Here is a 26,339-nt window from a genome sequence, read left to right as displayed (position 1 = left end):
TTAAAAAAAAAACTGGTCCATTTCCATTTTATTAAGTTCCAGTTATAATTTTTTAATGTTTTAAATCTTTCAAAAACGTGAAATCATTTTACTGTTATGTTTGGCCGTTTACTTTTTTGCTTTTACTACATCCTAGAATTGTTCATTAATTGTGAGGTTTTTATGGAATTTGCAACATCAAGTTAAACCGAGGTTCTTTGGAAGTTAAAATGTCAAGCAGATTTTTATGTTACGGTGACTACATTTTGTAAGTTACAAATATAGTTCGCCAAGACAGCATAACGGTTTCTAAACAACTGCGCATTAATACCACAATGTTGTATTTTCATGTGTCAAGTTTGCAACGCGCATTAATCCCAAAGGCCGAAAAGGCAGCAGCGATGAGTGCTCCGCCTCCTCGCTGACTAGCGTTGATGCAGAAAATGACTCTCAGGGGGTTATCCACGGAGGAGCTCCTTAAAAGGTTGATGGAAGAAGGCATTGATGTGTCAGACGACGAGGCGCAAAAAACATTTGTCATGTGGAATGTATACATTCCACATGACAAATGTTTTTTGTAAGTCTTAACCAATGTTGTTGTCACTTTTAGGCAAGCACATTAGTCGTGTGTGCACTCCACCTTCTTGGCACCGGACAGGTGGGTGTGGCTGATATATATAGGCTCATCCGTCTGCACTGCTTCACTTTCAGGGCAATCAGATTCAATTAAAGTGGTCCAAAATGCTCCTATTTGGGGTTCTACAATTTGGTATGTTTTTTTTTGTTGTTTTTTTTAATATTTTTTTTTATTACAATTGTGGGATATATTTCGAATAATTTAAATCACAATTTTAGAAAATTGAATAATAATGTTTTTCGCTCATTTTTCAGCTTTGGTGGTTTTCGCTTGCGGTAAGTAGGGTTGAATTTTTCTTCTAAAAGCTGATGTGCATGCTACATTTCACATTGCCAGATTTGTTATTATTTTTGATGAAAATTAATTAATTTTTTTCAGTGGACAATTTAACACTTTTGTCGTCAGCTAGACCCCAGATTTATTGCATGCCTTGCGTGTCCACTCATCAATTTTGTTGTTGACAAATAAAATCTGGCAGTGTGACTGATTCTCTCTTCTAAACGGACTCAGTTCTTATTGATTAAACTACTACTTGAAATATGTGCTTGTTGACAGAGCCCACAGGAGATACTGATGCAGCCTCTAGAAACGACTGTTACCGGTGAGGCAGACTTTCCTCACCTTATGTGCGAAGACCTCCAAAGTGAAAGGACACTTTCCAATCTAAGCAGATAATTTATTAAGAATCTACTTGTCAACTCTTGACATCGTGATATTTTTGAGTACAGGGAGATGTTAAAACGTGATCCCTTCAGTCATATTGTAGCTAAGCAGTGCATCTACACGCACACCGATGGTCTAGTCCAGGGGTCAGCAACCTTTAACACCCAAAGAGCCATTTGGACCCGGTTTCCACGGAAAAGAAAACACTGGGAGCCGCAAATACTTTTTGACATCTAAAATGAAGATAACACTGTATATATTGTTTTTTACTTTTATGCTTTGTGTGAACAACTAAGGTGTGCTGCTTTATGTAATTAACGTATTTTGAACTCTTAAAAAAAATATAACAAAAGGAAAGACACCCAGCTGAACAAAAATGATCCATGTAGCAAACAAAAACTGTTGTGAGCCGCCACACACATATCGCCTTTGTGCTTTTGGAGCCTTGACCTGACTTTTAAAAAAATAACTGGGGAAAAAAAGCACTATGCTGCTAAAAAAAAATGAAAAATAGATATTTGCAAAATTCTGCCTAAATATGTATTTTACCTGGTTAATGTGTGTGGCGGGGCGTGGTCTGCAGCGCCGCTGCAGGGGAGGCGAACGCACCTGAGCGGCACCCGCAATCACGCGTCGTCGCCTTAAAGTCTGTGCTATCTATGCTGTTGTGTTGTTATGTGTCGGGCTGTGAGCAGAAAAGCGACAGCCGGCTGTATACTAGGGGTGGGTTTTTATAATCGATTTATCGATTAAAATCGATTCTGGCTTGGATAACATAAAATCGATTCATTAAAATCCTGAATCGATTTTTTAATATAAATTTATTTTGCCCGAAATGCCAGAATCTCTGGTGAAACCTCACAAAATTTCAACAACCACCAAACAGCTAAGACAGTAAATGAGAGCAGGTACACGGATTCTGCACATAGACTTAAACACACAGCGCGACCCGCGGATCAGAATCAGTTAGATGTCGCCTTTCTCACAGTCGGGGCTGAAAGCCGACAGCTCGCTGATTCTGATCTGTCGGCAGGTCCGAGCTTTGTGTTCACGCCCTTTATGAGCCGATTCTAAAGCTGTTAGTTTGATCTCTCTCCAAACAATATTGACCGAACCAGCAGCAAAAGAAAATCCAAACTACACTTCACATGGATTCACTCTGACTTACGGTTTTGCTTCGACCACGATGCACAGCTCTCTCTCTCCCTCTCTCTCTCTCTCTCTGTACTTCAAGAGCAGTTTCCCGTCTAAAAATCTGTTTTCTTCGTTATTCGCTTTCTTGTTACGCACAAGTTTACAGCGCTGTCGGCCGACATTTTTTTTTCGTTTTATATACTTCCGAAAGAAAACCTAATTTCTGCCGTTCAACACTGAACAAATTTAAACTTTTTAAAATTATGCAAAATGCAAAACGCTTAACCGTGTCTCTAATAAAACCGCTGTAACGTCAGAGGTAATGTTCATGTGTTGATTAATGGTTTTCTTTCATTTTTGATGTACTGCAGAATATTTTTATAAAATCCCAGGCCAGGAAAATCGCCTTCATGTTTAAATGTGTTTTATCCTCAGCTACTTTGACACAAAGGCATCTGCTGTGACGCTTACGCCTGTGATAAAGTCTTGCGTGTGTCAGCTTCCTTTTTATAGATACAAACATATGTAAATGTACTGATCTGAATTATAATATTTCTGACTGTCAAAATTTCCCAGATTCAAATCGAATTGAATCGAATCGAATTAAATCGAATCGTGGATCGAATCGATTCGGGACCTTGTGAATCGGAATTGAATCGATTCTAGAAATGAGTGACGATACCCAGGCCTACTGTATACATACAGCAACCGTGTGTGAAAAGTGGCCTATAAAGAAACATCGTCTGGTCTGCCGTGATATCTTTATAATGGGACTTCTGCTCCTGAACCTTTGGCGTCTGCAAATCGGGGCTGTACGAAGTCACTTTCATCTTTACGCAGGACTATAAGCTGTTATATGTGAGGGGTGAGCGGTGTTTGATTTTAACATAGTTCATGGTGGAGAATAGCTGCTGACATAATGTGGATCCGAAGACCCATAATTGGCCTACTTGGGGTTGAAAGTCCCGATAAATGCACGGCGTTTCGGCGGGTATACCGGCTTCCGCGAGTGTGACGCTTATTTTGAGCGATCAAAAAATAATAGAATGTAATTTTATTTTTATATTTCAATATCACAATCTTATAATTTAGAACTACAAGTTAAAAAAAAGAACTAATATAAATAAAATACACTTCAGCTAAATACTTCTAATTTATTTTCCCAAACCACGCGGAGCCGCAGGTTGCCGACCCCTGGTCTAATTAGTAGCGGTTTTTGACACGGGCGGTTGCCACCACGATGCCGGGTGGGCGGGCATCGGCAAAAAAAAATAAAATAAAATAAAATAAATTAGCTGCCCCGACATCATGCCAGGCACCGATCGGCTTTCTGACGCTCATTTGCTGGGGGTAAGGGCGAGGTGCGCCCGCTGCTTGCGGCACAGGGAGGAGAGGACGGGGCAGCGGTGGATTCTCTGGCTGGCTGGAGCAGCATCTGATAACCAACTCGCAAAATAAAACAAAATAAAAAAACCCCCCAAAAACAACAACAAACACGAAAACACCAGACACATGATGAAATGCTAGGTAAACCTTTGTGAGTGTGTGTGTGTGAGTGTGTGTGTGAGAGAGAGAGAGAGGGAGAGATTGTCTAGCGTTATTTTTGTGCCACTATTCTGAGCTCACGTTAAAAAAAAAGTGAGCGCATGTAAAGAGCAAGTCTAGACTTGCACCTGCAAATTCTGCAAGCTTGCATTTTGAGGAGAAATTAAAAAGAATTTTATTTGAGCCAAGAAAAGCTAAATTTGAGTGAACAAAATTCATTGCTGCGTGCAAAAAATGTATTTTACTGTCTGATATTATCCATACACACACACACACAATAGCAGCCCCTCTCGCTGAGTTTTTGCATTTGCGCTTGCTCGCAATGTGCTGCTTGCGCTCTCAACATTTCTGCCCGTGCGCTTTCAACTCTTTTTGTACACCGTTATATTTGTGCCACAAAACCAGCCAATCACAGACAGGGAGATGTTAAAACGTGATCCCTTCAGTCATATTGTAGCTAAGCAGTGCATCTATTTGCACACCGATGGTCTAGTTGTATGTAGACGTTAACATGTTTTCCATCAGAGGGCAGTATAATAAAGCAAAAATGAGGAAATCTGTACAGATTTGACTGTTCAGATGATGTGATGATTATAGTTAATATATATATGTACTTTTATGTCTGTGAAAATGACTGTCAGTGTTGATATCCTGGGTTTGGTTATCTTCGCTTTTCAGAAAAGACTGTGATGGAACAGTGTATGACATCCAAGAGGCTACTTGCTGTGGAAACAGACTTCACCCAGGTGGAAGTTTGTCTTGTTGTGGAAATGAGCCTTACAATCCTGAAACAGCCACTTGTTGTAAACACAACATCACAGGTAATAATTTATGAACTAGCTACATAACTAAAACTGGAGTTGAATTGTACCAATTTAGACTGAAAGGAAGCACAATAGCACAGTGTTTAGCACTGTTGTCTAGGAGTAAGAAGGTCCAACATCCAACATCTGGCTAGGGCCTTTCTGTGTGGAACTTTAATGTTCTCCAGAGAACATATAAACTGGGTTTTGGTTCCATGTCCTCTCTCCTCTTTCAGCACTTGGTATTTCTCAAGTTTCTCATGTTTCTTCCTGATGTTGTCAACATTTGTTATAGCTACATTTATCTCTGCATGTCCCTGTATATGTATACTATGCTAGTCAGCTGGTTATGGCATTCCAAGATGCTAGCCCTTCCTGCTAGCATCTTGGAACCCCAACCTGGTAGGTTGGGATCTACCACACCAGGTAAGACCCCAGGTGCAGACTTGCAGACTATGCAAAGATGCCTCTGAGCCATCAGCACATAACAACAGGGTGCAAGATGCTAGCAGGCAGGTCGTACGTGGAATGCCATAACCAAGTGGCCGGCATAGTATACAGAAACATTTGTGCTGATTATGGCCTCGAAGTCCTGAGGTCAAATTGGATATGCCTATCCATTTTTATAATTTTTCCCAGTTTTTTTTTGAGTGGACATCAAAGCTCATCCAGCTCATATTTTGTTCTAGGTTTCCAGTGACTCAGTGCTGCTCAACTAAAAATGAAAATACCACACTAGACTGAACTTTTTTGTTCTCTTTAAACTTGTGGACTTTCTGGTACTGATTTTAGACAGTGGTTCTAGTGATTGTGTCTTGTTTTAACAGCCAGTGTTACTCAGGGTCTGAGTGAAAAGGTGTCCAAGTGCTGTGACCTAAAGGTGTACAACCCAATCAATGAAATATGTTGTCAATCAACCATCATATCAAAACGTGGACCAATGGCTGAATGCTGTGGTAAAGGTGAGCAGACACACAGTTGGAAAAGAAGACTAAATTACATTTCTGTGAAATGTACTCCATTCAAACATTTTGAGGATATTGGAGCAGCTTCTCAGTTGAGTTATATTTGAAGTTAAAAAAAAAAAATGACAATGATCTTTTCCACAGATGTTTTTGATAAGGACAAGCAGTTGTGTTGTGGTCCAGCTGATAATAAGACAATTCTGGTGAGGAATTCCCGTCACCATGAGTGCTGCGGTCACAGCCAGTATGACACTGAGACTCAGTGCTGCTGTTCAAATGAGGAGAAGTTGGAGATACAATCGAAGGATTCACCCTGCTGTGTCAAGAATTTCAGTCCAGGTCAGCTCAGTACATAATAGCATGTCATTCTTTGCTGAATGGATTTCATGACATTTTTTGTAGTTTGAATCCAACTTTACATATCAGTCTTTAGGTATGTCAAACTGAGGCGTCTGCATGGTTACATTTGCTTAAAAAAATAATCAGCTTTCGATTAGTTTGCTTGTAGCAAATTTCCCTTTTTCCATTTTCCTTTGGATGGTTAAAGGAAGCTTATGCTAATTACTGTGAGTGAAGCCTGTATGTTGACTTTGTCTTTCCCTCTACAGGCCTTTCAAGTGGAAATTGTTTTGTTTTTTGTTTTTTTCAGTAAACTGAAATATAAGCTGAAATTAAGCATATTTCCTTCTTATTTAAAAATCTTGATGCTTTTTGTCCACAGGTGTGGAAAAACAGGTAAGCACACTGTAACAAAAGTATTAATTGCCTTAGATTGGTCAATAAAGAAACGTATTGGTCCTTTCTTAAACAATAATTTTACATCCCATTTTATTTTACAGATCACAGAGCTTCAACCCAACTCGTAGGTTAAAGGAACTTTTTGCAATTATTCTAGGTCTTTGTCAGCCCTTGGCATTTCTCAAGCGTCCTTCTTTCTAATCTTGCTTCTTATAGCTAATTGTATCACCACGGCACTGTTCTCTGCTTTTTCACCTTTGTTATGTCTGGTTGGTAAGCTATCACCAGTTTGCCCATCTGTATCTGGAAGTCTCAAAGACAACACAGAGGCACTAATCATGGCAGTACAGGAACAAGCCCTGAGCAAAAGATCCATAGAAGCTGGAGTCTACCACACCAGGCAAGACCCCAGGTGCAGGCTGTGTAAAGATGCCACTGAGACAATCCGCCACATAACAGTAGGGTGCAAGATGCTAGCAGGCAGGGCATACATAGGACGCCATAACCAAGTCACCAGCATAGCATACAGGAACATCTGTGCAGAGTATGGCCTGGAAGTCCTGAGGTCTAAACAGGACATGGGTGGTTGTGAATGACCAAACTAAGAGCCTGTGGGACTTCCAGATACAGACAGACAAACTGGTGATGGCTATGAACCGGACACAGTAGTGGTAGACAAGCAGAGGACCCAAGCTTGAAGAAGGGGTAAGCAGGGGGAAGAGGGGAATTTTTAATTCATGTAATTTACATCCATATCTATATGTTTATATAGTTCTCTCTCTCTCTGTCATGTTCTCCCCTTGCCTGTGTTGGTTTTCTTCGGGTACTCTGGCTTCCTCCCACAGTCCAAAGAAATGCAGTTAGTGGTGTTAGGTTGATTGGTGAGTCCAAATTGCCTGTACGAGTAAATGCAAATGGTTGTCTGTCTCTCTGCGTTAGCCCTGCGTCAGGCTGGTGATCTGTCCAGGGTGTAGCTTGCCTCTATGGTAGCTGGGATAGGTTTCAGATATAGGTATATAAGATGTATCACATACCTCTAAAGATAGGTAAAGGGACCATTCCACTTTCCATTTATTCCGGTTTGACTTTATTAAATGAAATCTCTATACATATTTTACACTTGTGTGCCATACATTAGTCTATGCTGTTTACAAAAGAACAAAAAAACAAACAAACTATTAATTGTGTTCGACTTTGTGGTTTTGTTCATGTGATGTGGACAGCTTGTGTGTTTATTTTTGCCCGTCTTTGTACATCCACAGCACTGAACCAAACACACACCTCTGTGGGTCATCATGTTACAATCCAAAGGAAAGTCAGTGCTGTGAGAGAAATCAAAAGCCTCACTGGTTCTGTGCCTCAGGTAACACCGTCTCCATGTTTGTTTTGACATTTATCCACTTTATCTGTTAGTTACTAGTTGATGTGACTTGGCACCACAGGGTGATCTTAACTATACAGCTTCAATAGCAGTTAGAGCTTTTTGGTATCTTGTGTGTATCAGTGTGAAAGCAAAGAACTTCAACAAAATACTAAACTAATAATGTAAATCGAAAATGATATTAAAATAAGAAATGGTGCAATTTTCGCTCATTTTGAAGTCATAAACCTTAAACAGTTCTAAAAGACGGGGACAGGAACACATATACCTTTGTACTCCTTTTTTTGATTTTGCTGTGCCCTACGTGTTTTCCGTCTGTGATGGTTCTCGAGCCAGCTTTGTACTCTTTTACTACCATGTAATCTATTATAAAGAATAACTGGGCATTGTCTAACATGAAAAAAAGACATCTGCATGCCAGCAAGTTCTTCCAAATCCTCGATTTATTTTTCAGTAATAAGAAGGCTTTCATGATGCAAGTTACTCAAGCCCCACACCCTAACAAATGGTTTGATGCTTTAACTCAAAAAAGAGCAGTATTTCATGCCACAAACAGAGTTCAACTAAATGTAAAATATTTGTTGTTATAGGCAGACAATTAGCCAATAACAAACCCTGCTGAAAATAAGGCAAAAAAATGTGGGAGGAAGCGACAGTAAAGGCTGTGAATAAAGCCACAGAGACAAATGACTGAACGATTTGACTAAAAAAACAGAATGTTGGGAAGAGTTGTTTCTGTCTGACTTACTTCTCAGGTTGCCCTCAGATAAATCCAGACAGTGAACTAAATTTCTTTATGCTTACCGACAATGAAGCATGTGTCATCATACTTTGAGACGGTTAAGAAGTCTGTCTTGCGAGGATCAACGTCATGGGAAAAGCAGGTGACGCATGAAAGCCTGGCTACTCAAAGCTTTTTAATGAATAAAGAGCAAGTGAAATTAAAAGAGAGGAGGGGAGAGAGACAAAAAGCAAGTGTGTTTTTTTTTTTTTCCTTAACTATGGAAATGACTCATTAGATGAGCAACATCTTTTGGATAAAACTAGCTCCCATAAACTGCAAACTCCAAAAAGGATGTTAGCCCAACAACACATGGCAAACTGCAGCTCGTTTGTTAAAAACATTTCTGGAGATCTGGGTTCATTAACTTTGTTGTACCGCTATAACTTGTTATCTTTATGACATGTTGTTGAACCAGAAAGTCACCCAACTCTTTTTTCACTTATTCCCTCCACTTTACCACAGTTTTACCTCACTCTGATTTTTGCACATTTGGCTTCACATGCCATCAGGGTTCTTTTTTCTGACAGGTAATTCCTCTGTGCGTCGCTTACCCTTTGCAGATGGAGACAATAAACTTATGTCTATTAAAGAGGGTATTGTATTTGAAACTCGAGTAGTAAGTGTGCGAAACAGGGAACGTGTATTTTCTTCTCTCTCTAAGTCATCTTTTCCACATATCATTTATCTCAACATGTTCAGTCTGATAAGTTTTTATTGCAACTCCTCTCTCTTCTTTCCACCTTTCTGACCCTCACATCTCTCTATTTAGGTCTAAGCAAGACGACACCAACTGTGTATAACCCACGCACACAAGTCTGTTGTGATGGATGTGTATCTGCGTGGAAGCCTTGGATAGATCAAGTAATGGACTAATTGCTTTACTTGTTATTCTGGCTGCTTAGCTGGAAGAGTTTTAATTTTAACTTTTTAATGCAAAGGTTAACAATTTTTATCTTTTTAAATTAGCTAATGTATGCACATTCATTTCAGTATTAAATTCTACTAAAAGAACACTTGAATCTGGAGCACTGACAGGAATGGTACAGAATGATCCCAGAAGAAAAAAAGAGCTTTTTCTATGCAAGTTTGATCAGAGAGCTCTGAGTTCCACCCTGCTCCTTTTATACAGTAACCAAGGGTATTTACGATCTGATGTCTAAAGGTCATCTAAAGGCATAGGTAGCAGTTACAACTAATGCAAAAGTGTGTGTGTGTGTGTGTGTGTGTGTGTGTGTGTGTGTGTGTGATATTGTGTGTGTGTGGGATATTGTGTGTGTGTGTGTGTGTGTGTGTGTGTGTGTGATATTGTGTGTGTGTGGGATATTGTGTGTGTGTGTGTGTGTGTGTGTGTGTGTGTGTGTGTGTGTGTGGGATATTGTGTGTGTGTGTGTGTGTGTGTGTGTGTGTGTGTGTAGGATATCACCTATGTGCATTTGAATGTGTAGAGGAAAAGCCTGGTTTTGTCTGCATTGCTTCACACTTAAATTCATTGCCTCTGATTCTTCAAGTGCTGTGGAGAGACGCCGTATGGCTCGGCACAACGTGGAGTTCTGTGTTGTAATAAGAGCTTGTACGAGGGCAGAGACGATGGAGAGGAATGTTCTGAGATGGGTATTCCTTACAACCCGGCTAAAGGGACCATGTGTTGTTCTCACTTTCATGGCAGCCCAGGACAACACTGCTGTGGGACAGAAATTTACCAGCCTCATGCTGAGATCTGCTGCAATGGACACAGGTGTGTGTGTGTGTGTGTGTGTGTGTGTGTGTGTGTGTGTGTGTGTGTGTGTGTGTGTGTGTGTGTGTGTGTTCTTTTTAATGGTTTTAAACACTTGAATTTTTTTTTAAATCACATTCATATTCACTGGTATTATATTTGCTTTTTTTGTTTACTCTTAATATCGCACCCTCTACAGACAAAATTACAACATCATTATGATAAGAGGAGCACCTCAATGTCACCTGTATATATTTCATTTTGTTTAATGTACTGGGATATTTGTAATTAGAGCTATTTGTTATATTTTTGTAACTCTGTCACTTTTTTGTTTTATTTGGTTTAGTTAGTTAGTTACTGTTCTTACTGTCATGGAACAACTGTGCCCACATAATCTCCTCTGAGATTAATAAAGTAAATCATTTACAGTGGGGCAAAAAAGTATTTAGTCAGCCACCGATTGTGCAAGTTCCCCCACCTAAAATGATGACAGAGGTCAGTAATTTGCACCAGAGGTACACTTCAACTGTGAGAGACAGAATGTGAAAAAAAAAAATCCATGAATCCACATGGTAGGATTTGTAAAGAATTTATTCGTAAATCAGGGTGGAAAATAAGTATTTGGTCAATAACAAAAATACAACTCAATACTTTGTAACATAACCTTTGTTGGCAATAACAGAGGTCAAATGTTTACTATAGGTCTTTACCAGGTTTGCACACACAGTAGCTGGTATTTTGGCCCATTCCTCCATGCAGATCTTCTCGAGAGCAGTGATGTTTTGGGGCTGTCGCCGAGCAACACGGACTTTCAACTCCCGCCACAGATTTTCTATGGGGTTGAGGTCTGGAGACTGGCTAGGCCACTCCAGGACTTTCAAATGCTTCTTACGGAGCCACTCCTTTGTTGCCCGGGCGGTGTGTTTTGGATCATTGTCATGTTGGAAGACCCAGCCTCGTTTCATCTTCAAAGTTCTCACTGATGGAAGGAGGTTTTGGCTCAAAATCTCACGATACATGGCCCCATTCATTCTGTCCTTAACACGGATCAGTCGTCCTGTCCCCTTGGCAGAAAAACAGCCCCATAGCATGATGTTTCCACCCCCATGCTTCACAGTAGGTATGGTGTTCTTGGGATGCAACTCAGTATTCGTCTTCCTCCAAACACGACGAGTTGAGTTTATACCAAAAAGTTCTACTTTGGTTTCATCTGACCACATGACATTCTCCCAATCCTCTGCTGTATCATCCATGTGCTCTCTGGCAAACTTCAGACGGGCCTGGACATGCACTGGCTTCAGCAGCGGAACACGTCTGGCACTGCGGGATTTGATTCCCTGCCGTTGTAGTGTGTTACTGATGGTGACCTTTGTTACTTTGGTCCCAGCTCTCTGCAGGTCATTCACCAGGTCCCCCCGTGTGGTTCTGGGATCTTTGCTCTCATGATCATTGTGACCCCACGGGATGAGATCTTGCGTGGAGCCCCAGATCGAGGGAGATTATCAGTGGTCTTGTATGTCTTCCATTTTCTGATGATTGCTCCCACAGTTGATTTTTTCACACCAGGCTGCTTGCCTATTGTAGATTCACTCTTCCCAGTCTGGTGCAGGTCTACAATACTTTTCCTGGTGTCCTTCGAAAGCTCTTTGGTCTTGGCCATGGCGGAGTTTGGAGTCTGACTGTTTGAGGCTGTGGACAGGTGTCTTTTATACAGATGATGAGTTCAAACAGGTGCCATTCATACAGGTAACGAGTGGGGGACAGAAAAGCTTCTTACAGAAGACGTTACAGGTCTGTGAGAGCCAGAGATTTTCCTTGTTTGAGGTGACCAAATACTTATTTTCCACCTTAATTTACGAATAAAATCTTTACAAATCCTACCATGTGAATTCATGGATTTTTTTTCTTCACATTCTGTCTCTCACAGTTGAAGTGTACCTCTGGTGCAAATTACTGACCTATGTCATCATTTTAAGTGGGGGAACTTGCACAATCGGTGGCTGACTAAATACTTTTTTGCCCCACTGTACGAGACAGGCAGAAATTCCAGACATACCGAAGGTCTTTCCCACCTATTTTTCCTTTCAATGCATTGAGTTACTAAAAGAATTTCTCTGCCTCATCACTCTGAGTCTCTGTCTGGGCTTGGTGCTTTTTCAGTTTAAGTTTATTGTTAAAACCTGTGCATGTGCATGCTTGTCATGACTCCAGTGTTCAATGAATGTACATTCATATTCAGTAACTGCATTTATTGCAACATTCAATGTTTTGTATTGCCATATGGGCTGGAACCAGTGTTAATGTATGAATTATCACACAACTCAGTAGCTATTCATATCCAGGTCTCAGTTGCTGTTTTATGGTAGGCTTTGTAACAGCTGAACTTGCTGAATCTTGGTGGCTCGTAAGATGCAGTAACTATCAGAGCTTGTTTTCACGAACTTTGCTGCCAGTTGTGGCGATACCTAAATACCAAAAGAAGATCATATTTATGTTTATGTCTTTCTTTATTTGTTATGTGTCATATGTCAATGAGAGGAATGTTATAACAAAAAAAATAAAATAAGTTAATGAACATTGCTCATTGCTTTTTAAAACATAATGCATTGTTTTTCCTTTTTTTAATCCCTGGAGAAAATTATCTTATCAATATTTTGCATTACTTTCTAACGTGGCATTAGACCCATGATCATATAATCACTAGTTAAGAATACAAACCTTAAACTACAGAGCCATATAGACGCAGATCCAGCAACTCTGACGATGTTCTGTTTTTTCAGTGCACAAATGAAGACATTATCTTTTATGCTAACATCTAGCAATACACATATAGACTAATGTAATTCGCCCTCTTATGAACATATTTATCACTCTTCTTATTTGATATTAATTTGTCCCTCTGTTTCCCAACCAGGCATCTCAAATCAGAAAACATTTACTGCTGTGGGGTCAAAGCCTACAACATTAAAGACCCACAGATGAAGTGCTGTGCAGGAACACTGTACAATCTGACATCGTTAGACAAGCATGGAGGGGATGCACAATGCTGTGGATCCATTCTGCAAAGGCCACAGGTAAAGTCAGTGACACAAATGACAGCAACAAATCATTTTGTATTTTCTACTATTGTTATGCGCAATTCTGACAGGCTTCATCTTGCTTTTGTGGTCATTTTAAAAATGTTGTACAAAACATGATTTAGCTACTATAAAAGCTACTTTTGGCTACTCTCTTATTCACAAGGGATTATCACAGTGACTAGTAAACCTTGGCAGATTTTTATGCCTTTTTGTGTGAAAAAATATGAAGGATAATGTTTAAAGAAAGGAAACTTATAACTGATAGAAAATGATAGGGCAGGAGAAAAACCCTGAGGAAACCAGCAGGTCCACACCACTATGCAATTGAAGTATTATTTACTGAACAGAAGCTTTGTTTGAAGCTTTGTTTAACAGCATGTTAGAATGCATTTGGTCTCCGACTGTCTGTATTGTGCAGAGCTTAAAGACATAGGGAAGGCAAGGTAAGTTTATTTATATAGCACAATTCAACAACAAGGTGATGCTTTACAGAGACATTAAAAAACAAAAACAAATAAAAAGCATGATTTAAAATTGATAGAAAAAACAGTAGATAAAATCAGAACAGTAGATAAAATCAGTAGTTAAAATGTAAGTTTTGAAATTTAAGCTTAAAAGTGTGGATTTGGTGCTTTATTCAAATGCAGCTGAGAATAGGTGAGTCTTCAACCTGGATTTAAATAAACTGAGTGTTTCAGCTGATCTGAGGCTTTCTGGGAGTTTGTTCCAGAAATATCGGAGAAAAATAAAAAATGTAATCCGATCCATTAAATATCACGAAAGCACCTCACAAAACTTGCAACACGCCGTAACTCACCTCAGAACGTTAGCACGTCGGAGCAGTATGCATCACGTGATAGAGCGGCTGTGGCATGCGGGACCTGTCGGTGGTCTGGATAGCATTTGGAGCTTCGCTAGCAACCCGGCATTTCATCTCCGACAAAGTTATCCCGAGAGAAGTAAAGCAAGTGTGTAAGTCCATCTCTGAATGTTTGTAAAGCATTCCTGCGTTAAGCTTAACAAGCGACTGCCTCTTCTTGCTGCTACTTCAATCATGAAACTGCTTAATGATCAGCTGATCGGCTTTTCTGTCGCGAGTCCGTGTCTCTTGTTTGCTTTTGGCCCACTTTGTACCAGAAAGAGGAAACCAGCGGCTGAACAACAGCAGCACGTTTAAGCTTGATCAGCTGTTGTTAGAATTTATTTAATATTACTTTCTACACCAGGATCTTTTTCTACGTAGCTGACGGCTGGTAACTGTGCAGGGGCGGATCTAGCAAAGTTTAGCCAGGGGGGCCGATAGGGCATTAACAGGGAAAAGGGGGCACAAAGACATACTTTTCTTTCTTATTCTCATTTAAAATGTCTAGCTTTTAATAAATAATTATCTGACACCCAAAGTTTTAATTTGATGTAAAATGAATAGAAGTCAATTACTGTATATAGTAACTATTAAGTCTAATATACTCTAGTAAGCTATAGTACTTTTTCCTTTGGGAATGTACCATCTGTGCAGTCTGCAATTTTGTTGAAGAAAGATGTTGAATCTATTTAATATTTCTTGAAAAATAATTGATTTCTGTGCATTTTTTTTCACACTGCATCAAATTAAGGTTGATTACGTCGATTAAGCATCATGAGGTGGAGCGTGAGGGGTGGTTCCCTATTTTTTATTTATTTATTTTTGTTGTTGCTGGGAGTTGGAACCCTATTAGTTAGGTTGCTTAATATTTATGCTAAGTACTCTTTAAAATACCAGAATAGGGAGGATGGTGCAGGTTTAAGTTTATTAGATTGATCAGTATTGCTGAACTATGAAATATTTTTTTTGCATACAGGTATAACAGAATAGCTTTAGTGTAGTTGTTGTTTTAAACTTGAGTATGAACTTATACAAAATGCAGCAAGATATAAAAAACAGTTTTGTTGATTAAAAAACACTATATCGGATTCATATCGGTATCGGCAGATATCCAAATTTATGATATCGGTATCGGACATAAAAAAGTGGTATCGTGCCATCTCTAGTTGAGACATCAGATCTTTTATCCTTGAAATATTCTTGAGGTGATAGTAAGCTGATTTTGTTATTGTCTTAATGTGTTTTTCTAAGTTTAGGTCTGCATCCATCACTACACCCAAATTTCTCGCCTGGTTTGTGGTTTTTAGGTGTATAGATTGGAGTTCTCTGGTGACCTGTAATCGTTTTTCTTTGGCACCAAAAACTATTACTTCAGTTTTGTTTTTGTTTACCTGGAGAAAATTGTGGCACAACCAGTCATTAATTTCCTCAAAGCATTTACCAAGAGCCTGTACAGGGCCTTGGTCTCCTGGTGACATTGTGATATATATTTGTGTGTCATCTGCATAGCTGTGATAGTTTATTTTGTTGTTCTTTATAATGTCTGTATTCAGACATATGTCATTAAACACTTTGGTCAGAGCGGTTTCAGTGCTGTGGTTCTGTCTAAAACCTAACTGGAAGGCATCATAGCAGTTATTCTGTTTTAAGAAGTAACTGAGCTGTTGAGAAACTGCTTTTTCAATGATCTTACTTAAAAATGGGAGATTTGAGATCGGACTGTAGTTGTTCATTTGTGTCTTGTCAAGATTGTCCTTTTTCAGTATAGGTTTGATTACAGCAGTTTTTAGTGGTTCTGGAAACACACCTGACATTAAAGAAAAGTTGACGATCTGTAACAGGTCTGACTCTAAAGTCTTTGAGACCTTTTGAAAAAACTTGTTGGCAGGACATCTAAACAGCAGGAGGAGGAGTTCAGTTAACTTAAGATGTCCTCCAGGTCTTTGCTGTTAATCGGGTGAAACCGTTTGATGGTGTTTAAACAGTTTTTCGGTGGACACAGTACATATCCTGGATCTGCTGTTGATGTACCAATTGCTTGTCTAATCTTTTGGATTTTTTCTGTGAAGGATTTGGCAAAGTCATTGCAGGCCATGGTCGAGTGAAGTTCAGCTGCCACTGACACAGGAGGGTTTGTTAGCCTGTCAACTGTAGAAAATAAGACCCGAGCATTATGACTGTTTTTAGTGATGATGTCAGAGAAGTAGGACCTTCTTGCACTCCTCAGTTGTAAATTATAATTGTGAAGTTTCTCTTTATAGATGTCATAATGAACCTGGAGGTTTGTTTTTCTCCATCTGCGCTCAGCTTTCCTACACTCTTTTTTCATTTTTCACCAGTGTGGAGTTTCTCCATGGAGACTTTTTCCTTCCAGAGATAACCTTCACCTTAATGGGAGCAATAGTGTCCATTACATTTAACATTTTAGCATTGAAGCTATTGACGAGCTCGTTGATATACACAGGTGATTTTTTTAAAGAAAAGAAGGATCTCTAATTTAAATACAGCTTATGTTGCACCATAACTGTTCAGAAGGGTTAAAGAAATCTGAGCTGGCAGCAATCACTTCAGAGTGTCGGGTCAGGACACTTGCAAATGTTCAGATGTGAGAGGAACAAACAGGCAGAGTCCAGGAATAAAGTTGTCATTCTTTGTATTTTCAATTGAGAATGTGCCCGCAGCTGGGCGAAATAGAGTGTGTGTGTGTATGTGTGGTTTCTGCAGACAAAGCATAATAATACAATCAATTAGGAATCAGATTACATAATAAACATAAAGATATAATTGAGGTGTACTCAAGTACAGCATATAGCTAAATAAGCTGACATTATACTTCAGCCTGGTTACATAAACTTAAAGTCAGACATTATGCATCAACACACCGCATACAACTATGCACTGAAGGCAACTTTACATCGGTTTATCATCTGTTACACAGAGCACAGAATCAACAACACGATAACAACGAATCTCTCTGCTAGAAGCTAATTAGCAAACAAATCTGTTATGCTAGCGAACTGCCACTTGTACATAATGTCACATAAACAGAAGCAGAAACTGCTGGTAAGTCATCAAATACACTCATGGCTGAACACCAACACAACTGAGTGAAGTAAAACATTAACTTACGGTCTTATGAACGCACACACTGTCCGTTGTTTGGCTGCCGTTTGTCTCTGAACTACAGTTGCGGACATGCACCCCGATGGAGCATTCAGGGGGCATAGGATATCCCATACACAACCCTAACCCTTTTGTACAGCCGCCCCCAAATTTGGTGTACAAATTTGACCTTGATGGAATGTCCTCTGCACCTAAGCAGAATCCTGGGGTAGAACAGGCAACCTGATGAGCCGGGCCACCGGGCGAGTGTAAGTTCGGTCCTTTACTCGAACGACTGCAGCTCTGACACGATCATCGGCCCCCGGTAGGATAGTTTTCACAGTTCCTACTTGCCAGAGCGCTCGTGGGGTCTGCTGATCAACAATGAGAACCACAGATCCAACTGCAATGTTGTCTGTGTCCTTGTGCCATTTCTGCCGTGGTTGCAAGGTGGGCATAAAATGCCGTATGAAGTGCTTCCAGAATTGGTCAGCCAGGACTTGAGTGTGTCTCCATCTCTTACGACTGAGCAGCTCGGATTCTGGATAGAACACTTGGGGTAGAGAGCAATCTGGCCGCCCCATCAACAAAGAGTAGGGCGTGATGGGATCTGGGTCTGCGATGTCTGAAGAAACATAACCCAAAGGCCTGGAGTTGAGTATACTCTCCACCTCAAGCAGGACAGTCCTCAGCACTTCCTCTGACACTATCTGCGCTCCCAACGTGGTGCGCAGAGCGGTTTTCACAGATCGCACCTCTCTCTCCCAAGACCCTCCAAAGTGTGGAGCACTAGGGGGATTGAAACAGAATCGGATCTGTTCTGCTGCCAGTTGCTGTCTAAGATCTGGCGTTAGGGCGATGAATGCTTCTTGTAGTTCCTTACTTGCACCTCGAAAGTTAGTACCCTGGTCCGAACGGAGTTCAAACGGCTTCCCTCTACGGGCTATGAACCGTCTGAGTGACATCAAGAAGGAGTCAACATCCATGTTTACCAGCAGATCCAGGTGAACTGCTCGAGTAGTAAGACACTTGAAAAGGATGCCCCACCTCTTTTCTGTGCGCCGACCCACTTTAATGAGCATAGGGCCGAAGCAGTCCATTCCAGTCGAATAGAAAGCAGGTCGGAAGAGCCTCAAACTTGAGGGCGGCAAATCTGCCATTTTCGGGACCTCTGGTTGACCTCTCCACTTCTTGCATTCGGGACAGTAATGCTGATGTCTTCTGACTGCTTCTCTCCCCCTTAAGATCCAGTATTTCCGGCGCAACTCAGCGAAAACACGTTCAGCTCCCGGGTGGTTGAGCTTATTGTCACATCGCTGGATTAGAAGCTTCGTAACTGGGTGAGCAGGCTCTAGAAGTACAGGGTGTAGTACCTCAGGGCTCAGGCCTTCGCATCTGCGGAGTCGACCTCCAACTCTAATCAAGTCAGAAGCCTTGTCATACTCAGGAGCGAGGGTAATTAGCCTGCTACTGGATGGAATCAGCTTCTCTGATTTAAGTAATGTGAATTCTCTCGGGAAGCTCTCCATCTGAGAATGTCTAAGCAGGGCCAGCTCTGCCCTTTTAAAGTCATCAGCATCAGGGTGACTGGTGTCATTAGCCGCCCCGTGCATCACTCGAGCAGTGGCTTTCAGGAGTTCCTCATATGTGCTGAACTGTTTGATGTCAGGTATCGCTGGACTAGCGGATCCAGTAAGCAGACCACAGAACACTGGCTTCTTCAGCTCCTCCACTTCCTCCTTAGCTTCTCCCACCGGTGCTTGTGGCCAAAGGCTGGGTGGCAGCTGAAGAAATGGTGGCCCCCGGCTCCAGCGATTCGCACCAGCAAGCTGAGCCACAGTTTTCCCTCTTGTGATATCGTCTGCTGGATTGGTTCCTGAGTCCACGTACCGCCAAGATGCTGCAGCAGAGAGTTCTTGTACCTCTGCAACTCTGGTTCCCACAAAGACTTTATATCTGCATGAATCTGAATGGAGCCAGTTAAGCACTGTGGTCGAGTCTGTCCAGAACACCACATCTTGGATGTCAAGGGTCAGTTCTTTCTTCAGAACAGAAGCCAGCTGTGCTCCTGTAAGGGCTCCACACAACTCTAGCCTTGGAATTGAGAGTTGCTTCTTGGGTGCAACTCTCGACCTCGCAGCCAAGAAAGCCACCTGGACCTTTTCTTCTCCTTGGTCGGTGCGTAGATATGCCACAGACCCATAGGCACGCTCAGAGGCATCACAGAACACATGAAGGCTCCGATGGCTGTGACTACAATCCGAGCGTGAGTCAGTGTAGCATCTCGGCAGCGTTATCTGTGAGAGCTGGCTGAGTTCACTTTCCCACAAACGCCAGGCGTGGAGCAGATTCTCAGGTAAGTGAGGATCATCCCATCCTCTTTTCTTGTCCCAGAGGTGTTGCACGATGACCTTTGCCCTGGTTGTATATGGAATAAGAAACCCGAGAGGATCATACTGCTGGGCGAGCAGCCGATAAATGTTGCGCATTGTTGGCTCTGAACTGACACTCTGCTGATGCTTGTACCGGAGTGCATCAGTCTTACAGTGCCATACGAGTCCTAGAGTGCGCTCTTGCGGATCGGCTGACTCCTGGGAGAGCCAGAGAACGCTACCCTCTGACTGGGATTCAACTGGTAGGTGGCTGATGACCGTGTGGACATTGCTAGCCCATTGTCGTAGTTCAAATCCACCCTCCAAGAGGAGAGACTGCAGGCGATCCACCAACTCCTTGGCTTGGCCTTCTGATGGGAGGCTCTGCAAACAGTTGTCAACATAGAAATTACGTTCTATGGACAGACGAGCATCCTCTCCTGGCTCAGTGTGTTTCTGGACATGATCTTGAAGTGCAAAGGTAGCGCAGCACGGACTGCATGTAGTCCCAAAGGGAAGCACCTGCCATTGGTAGATGGTGGGTTTTTCGTCTACCTTCATGTCTCGCCACAGGAAACAGAGAAAGGGTTTGTCCTCATCTAGCAGACGGACCTGATGGAACATCCCTTTTATGTCACTGCTGAAGGCGACTGGGTGTTCCCTGAACCTGAGAAGGACTCCCAACAGGCTAGCTCCCAGTGTAGGCCCTGGAAGAAGGCAGTCGTTCAGGCTCTGACCCTTGTAGGTGAAGGAACAGTTGAACACTATCCTGTCCTTCCCGTTGTGGTGCACCATGTGATGGGGGATAAACCACGAACAGTTACTCACTGCGGCCTCTTCCGGTGCAACAGCTGTGACGAAGCCAGCCTGCAGCAGTTTTTGGATTTCCCGAGAGTAGGCAGCTGCCTTCTGTGGTTCTCTGGCAAGTCGTTTCTCTGTACCACGAAGCTGGGCCAAAACTGCCTCTGGTGTAGCACGAAGAGGGGGAAGATTCTTCTTCCACAGTAGTGGGGTGGCGTAGCGATTTACTCCATCAATTGTTACTCGAATTGTCCTTTCCTCAAGTCTCTGAATGGCCTCAGCATCTTGTCGGGACCTAGTAATGAGCCGCTCACTCCGGTATGGCAAGGTATCCATCTTCCAGAGTCTCTCCACATGGCTGAAGAGCTCAGCTTCTGGTGAGGCCCCAGAGGTGAAGAGACACTGCTGTGGGGTTAGCCGCTGACGTAGGAATCTCGATGGACCCTGTAAAGTCCATCCAAGTCGGGTGTGCACAGCTGCAGGTCCACCTGGAGGACCTAGACGTACTGGCTCCACAGGAGTGAGAAGATGTGGATTATCTGACCCAATAAGCAGAAGGGGCTGTACTTCCTTTATGTCTGGCAGTGGCAGGTGCTTAAGGTGACGGTACCGCTCCTGTAATGCTCTTATCGGGTAACTATGGCGTGCTAGGCCAAGTTCCTTTGCTGTGAAGGCTCGGTGGATCTGGAAGGACTTGTTCGGCTGTGAGGCAGGAGAAATGGAGAATGACACAGCAGCACCATGGATGGTACAGCTATCTTGACGGACAGTGCGAAGTGCTAGGTCCTCAGCTTCCCCGTGCAGCCCCAAGCAATCAGCCGCTTCGTGCAGAAGTATGGTACGCTCTGATCCATCATCCAGTATAGCATAGGTTTCAACCATCTTTGTACTGCTCCTAATGATGACACGACTTAGCTTGAGTAACACCTGACTGCTATTGGTTTGCCGGTCTGCGTACCGTGTCTCAGAGGTGGAACTTACTAAGCATGTGCTTTCCTCTGGTGCACTGGTTGAATCAGAGGCTGTAGCATCTGGGCTGGTATTGACATCATGAAGAACTTCAAGATGTCGGCGCCCACATGGTTTACACTTGGCTTTGAGGTTACACTTAGCTGCTTGATGATCACGGGCGCATCGCCAGCACCTCTTATTCACCTTGATCCACTCTGTCTTCTGCTCCTTCGACAAGAGTTTGAAGTTACTGCACTGATTCAGGTAATGCTGCACTGTATTACAGAATGGACAGTACTTCTTGGGCCTTTCTTGTGCCGCTGACATGTCACCTTCCATCTTTCTCCTGGGCTCACTACCATGGAGAATGGTGGCAACCTTCTGAAACTTATGCTCAGGACGTCTTTCCTTTCGTGAAACTTGCCTCTCCCTGTCAGAGTGGCCGCAATATTGGTCTCCAATTACCTGGACACGCACCTCATACTCAAGCCATTCAGCAAGATGAAGCAGTGTTGGTATAGGAGTGTTGATGGGATTGACAAATCTCTGGAAATTTGCTCTTAGGTCATAAGGTAGCTTAGCTAAGAGGCGAGATACGTGTGAGCCACACCTCAACTCTGTCCGACCTTGTTCTCCCAACTGGTGTAACATACCGACTAGCGCACGGACTTGTAGTGCAAAAGACTTGAAGGCTCTGATGTCACCACTCCTAATGTTGGGTCCATCCATCAGTTTGGTAATCCTTTTTAAGGCCAGATGTTGAGGTTGCCCATACATTTCTGTAAGTGCTCTCATGGTGTCAGCAAATGGGAATGGACTGTTACTGTATGAGTCAGCTACAAGTAGTGCATCTTCACACTTAAGGTGATCTGTCAGGATCTGGAACTTGAAGTGTTCAGGAGCATCAAGTGGAAGTATGTTATCTAGAGCTAACTTTAATCTTGCAAACTCACGTGGGTCCTCGTGCACAAGGTCGGGGATCGTTGGTTGAGGTCCGCGATAAGTCTCTATCGATTGGGCTCTGCCGAGAGAGAGTGGTGTCTGAGGGCACCCACCTGGTTGCAGGCGATCGGTTGGACACTGTCGGCGGTCATCTGGATAGTTACCACAGCGCCTGTACGGATAACTCGAATCCTGATACCCATATCCGTAAAGAGAACGATAGTGACTGTCAGGGCAGCTTGGGTGACCAGGGGTAGGATACCTGTCATCTTCTCTGTAGTATGGATCATCTTCATAGCAAGCCCCTAGCTTTGGCAATCTAGGAGGAGTGGCAGGCTGACTGCAGTTCCTGTGGCGACGAGCATACACCTCATCAACCCTTCTTTGTTCTGCATGATATGGTGATCGTCCCCTTGCTGCTGACGCTGGAAGTGGAGAGGGCCTCTCACCTGGTGTCATTGGTGAAAGAAAATCTTGAGATTCAGGGCATGAGTCGACTGAAGGTGATGGTGACTGTGCGCTGCGCTCCCTGTCAAGATCTGCGTCATTTAGACTGTGGGTGAGCTCCTCAATCAGGCCATGCTGGCTGTCCTTTGGATGTTGAGACTCATCCCCAAATGGCACCTGTGGAGCACTTTCAGGCTGATGTGGGCTCTTCTGACCTTTGATTGGCACCAGCTTACTAGTGTGGGCAGGTGTGGTTGACGTCCCATCCTCAGACCGTGATGTGGCATGCTGTGGAGCTAGTACAGGTGAGCTAGAGATCAATTCTGTCAGGCGTTGCACATCTAGTCGGAGTTGATTGTGTTCCTCTTTCATATGATGAATATATTGGAGAATTTCAGGATGAGTAGAATGCTTGCCCTGATCATCATGTGAGAGTCGGTTCTTAGTGAGGTCATCCACTTCATAGTTCTGGAGGTATGATGGCAGCTTGCTATGTCTGTGCGGACGGTCAGACTCTCTGTATGGGTATCGGCCTTCCATTCTGAACATATAAGGCTGAAGCAGTTGCTCACATCCGGCTCGAAGGACCAAATGTTCAGAAGGGTTAAAGAAATCTGAGCTGGCAGCAATCACTTCAGAGTGTCGGGTCAGGACACTTGCAAATGTTCAGATGTGAGAGGAACAAACAGGCAGAGTCCAGGAATAAAGTTGTCATTCTTTGTATTTTCAATTGAGAATGTGCCCGCAGCTGGGCGAAATAGAGTGTGTGTGTGTATGTGTGGTTTCTGCAGACAAAGCATAATAATACAATCAATTAGGAATCAGATTACATAATAAACATAAAGATATAATTGAGGTGTACTCAAGTACAGCATATAGCTAAATAAGCTGACATTATACTTCAGCCTGGTTACATAAACTTAAAGTCAGACATTATGCATCAACACACCGCATACAACTATGCACTGAAGGCAACTTTACATCGGTTTATCATCTGTTACACAGAGCACAGAATCAACAACACGATAACAACGAATCTCTCTGCTAGAAGCTAATTAGCAAACAAATCTGTTATGCTAGCGAACTGCCACTTGTACATAATGTCACATAAACAGAAGCAGAAACTGCTGGTAAGTCATCAAATACACTCATGGCTGAACACCAACACAACTGAGTGAAGTAAAACATTAACTTACGGTCTTATGAACGCACACACTGTCCGTTGTTTGGCTGCCGTTTGTCTCTGAACTAAAGTTGCGGACATGCACCCCGATGGAGCATTCAGGGGGCATAGGATATCCCATACACAACCCTAACTCTTTTGTACAATAACTATTATTATTAGGTTTTAAGCAGGTATATACTATAACTCAAGTAAGTCAAGGAAGTTTTTTTTACCATGAATGTGAGATTGTGGACTGCCTGAATTAGCACAATGACTGCAAACTGTTGTGCTTTCATTAACCATAATTGATGATATATCTTCAAATCCAGGACATTTGCTGCTCAAGTGAGGACAAAGAGGTGCTGTACTCTGCCAAGACAGGGTTTAGCTGCTGTGGTCACCTCTACTATAACACCAGCCTGTGGTCATGCTGTGCTGGGAGGCTGAGATCAATCCATGAAGCAGGACAGGATCAGAGAAAGATGATAAAAGGTCTGTTTAGATGTTACACATTCTCTCTTACAAAGTAGGACTTAATTTTATGTCAATTTATCTTGATTGCACAACCTAGAGATCTCACTTTACCAATAATATGTCTATAATGTTCTTTGTTTTTCAGAATCCAGAGTTCTATCTGTGAATAATTTGAATAAAGCTAATCTTTGCAGAGGTATTATAAAAACATATTGGTAAAAAAAAAAGATATTTATGAATTGATATGAATTAGTAGTGTAATATATTTGTGTATCTTTCTCCTTAGTGTACATTGGGGCTGTGGAAAGTGTCTCTCTGCAGAGCGTTGTGTTCAGGAATGTTTTGAAGGTCTATGGGATGCAGGCCAAAGTGAAAGCTCTGCCTTTGCCCTACGTCCTGGAAACAAATGATCGCTGTAGCTATCCTAAACTGATTCCTGGGAAGACCTACTTCTTTAACAAAGACAATATTTTCACTGGTTTCATCGATGATTCTTTTCTGCAGCCACTCCATTTCATTATTTCCAAGTGTTCACCTAGGATCACCACTCACCGAAAATTAATCAATATGCCTTTTGCATACTGAGCACTCACACTAAAGCTGAGTGTATGCTGACACCAGCCCAGCAGCTAGACCCTGAACTTCAAAATGTAACAAAGGCAATAATGAACAGATAGGCTGGTAGCATTATAACCTTCACTTCTAAATGTACATGTTTCTAAAACAGATATATTGTGGGGATTACTTTGTCTTTGAGCTGGTTTTTAATTTTGCTCTCTGTAGCTTAAGATTCAAATCTAATTTTCAATATAAGGACTGTTTTTAATACTTTATGGAATCCTTAAAATGTCAATCCTTTCAGGACTGTGTGAACTCTTTGGGACTTGTATATTGGACAATTGATATGCATGCAGCTTTATGGCCAAATGAAGCCTGTTTCCTCATTGTTGCAAACAAAGCAGATAAATGATCTTGAGTTTATTCTATGTGTTGAATGTGGCTTTGATAGATTTACAGTGGAGCTCTCAATGTAAATCTATCAAACAGTGAACTTTCTTTTTAATATTCTGCTTTTTAAGCAGCCTTTAATGTATGCACCACAGAATAACTGTGGTGCATAAAGTAGATATTTGAAGCAATATTGATGCAACAGAGTTCAGTAGGGAGTCAATCTTTCATTGTGTGAATTTATAGATGAAAATTATATCTGTAAAATGAAAATTAAACCAGCTTCATCTCAAAGAATAAATGAATTAACTTCCTATCGTGTTCACTATCTTCTATATTTGTTACTGACTGTAGTCACTTCATGATATAACCACACTTTGACTAGTTGACACAGAAGATAAAGTTAACCTTTCCCAAGACCAGACATTGGCTATATCATATGACTCATTAAACTCATTAAGTTAGGACATTATAAAGGATAACTATTAAAGGTGCCACTAAAAGTAAAAAGATAGCCATATGTTGTAACTTTATTGCAGTTTTTGTTTGATAACAGCATTTTGATTATTTTGTAAGTGATTTAAGTGTTAGTCACATGTTTAGTGAGGGCTGTTAATTATAGATTTAATTTCTGCTAAAAGGGAGCATTTAACAGTTATTTTCATTAGAAACTGCGTTTCCCAGAATCCTTTGTGGTAGACGAAAGTTACTCTGGGTTTTAGCTAGCAAAGAAAGTTTGGGAAGCCATTATATGTTGCTCTGATGTCGAGCAGTTTATTTGTTGTACATTCCCCTTTTTGAAGCCTTATATAAAGACTATCGTTTCTCCAATTGATGTCCGATCCATTTTTT

General features: G+C 41.8%; 2 protein-coding genes across 2 annotated transcripts; one reads left to right on the top strand and one right to left on the bottom strand.

Moving 5' to 3' along the window:
• Positions 1–653: 653 nt before the first annotated feature.
• On the top strand, positions 654–26,115 carry LOC146654114 (uncharacterized). The gene is made up of 14 exons (XM_085380770.1): positions 654–891; positions 1,172–1,217; positions 4,637–4,779; positions 5,589–5,723; positions 5,871–6,065; positions 6,448–6,461; positions 6,566–6,588; positions 7,727–7,827; positions 9,399–9,490; positions 10,138–10,364; positions 13,258–13,417; positions 24,395–24,557; positions 24,685–24,735; positions 24,826–26,115. Exons 1-14 carry the CDS (start codon positions 849–851, stop codon positions 25,122–25,124), a joined length of 1,692 nt encoding a protein of 563 aa, XP_085236896.1. The 5' UTR covers positions 654–848; the 3' UTR covers positions 25,125–26,115.
• Positions 13,916–24,173, bottom strand: LOC146654115 (uncharacterized). The gene is made up of 3 exons (XM_085380541.1): positions 24,097–24,173; positions 17,415–23,685; positions 13,916–17,003 (listed from the first exon to the last, which is right to left on the bottom strand). The coding sequence occupies exon 2, from the start codon at positions 23,447–23,449 to the stop codon at positions 17,600–17,602; it is 5,850 nt and encodes a 1,949-aa protein (XP_085236667.1). The 5' UTR covers positions 23,450–23,685; positions 24,097–24,173; the 3' UTR covers positions 13,916–17,003; positions 17,415–17,599.
• Positions 26,116–26,339: the final 224 nt, after the last annotated feature.

Source organism: Rhamphochromis longiceps, linkage group LG14 (genome assembly GCF_057381845.1).
Source record: "Rhamphochromis longiceps isolate RC_006_pf linkage group LG14, R_longiceps_female_GT1.1, whole genome shotgun sequence".
NCBI classification, from domain to species: domain Eukaryota; kingdom Metazoa; phylum Chordata; class Actinopteri; order Cichliformes; family Cichlidae; genus Rhamphochromis; species Rhamphochromis longiceps.
Note: the sequence above shows the minus strand (reverse complement) of the source record. Positions and strands in the feature narration are given on the sequence as shown.

What these genes read in the sequence shown, in the direction of transcription:
- LOC146654115 (XM_085380541.1), bottom strand. Translation starts at nt 23,449, where the DNA reads ATGTTCAGAATGGAAGGCCGATACCCATACAGAGAGTCTGACCGTCCG.
- LOC146654114 (XM_085380770.1), top strand. Translation starts at nt 849, where the DNA reads ATGTTTTTCGCTCATTTTTCAGCTTTGGTGGTTTTCGCTTGCG. An exon ending in TCTAGAAACGACTGTTACCG is followed by an intron (nt 1,218 to 4,636) that starts GTGAGGCAGACT and finishes TTCGCTTTTCAG; the next exon opens with AAAAGACTGTGATGGAACAG. An exon ending in TCAGAGAAAGATGATAAAAG is followed by an intron (nt 24,558 to 24,684) that starts GTCTGTTTAGAT and finishes TTTGTTTTTCAG; the next exon opens with AATCCAGAGTTCTATCTGTG.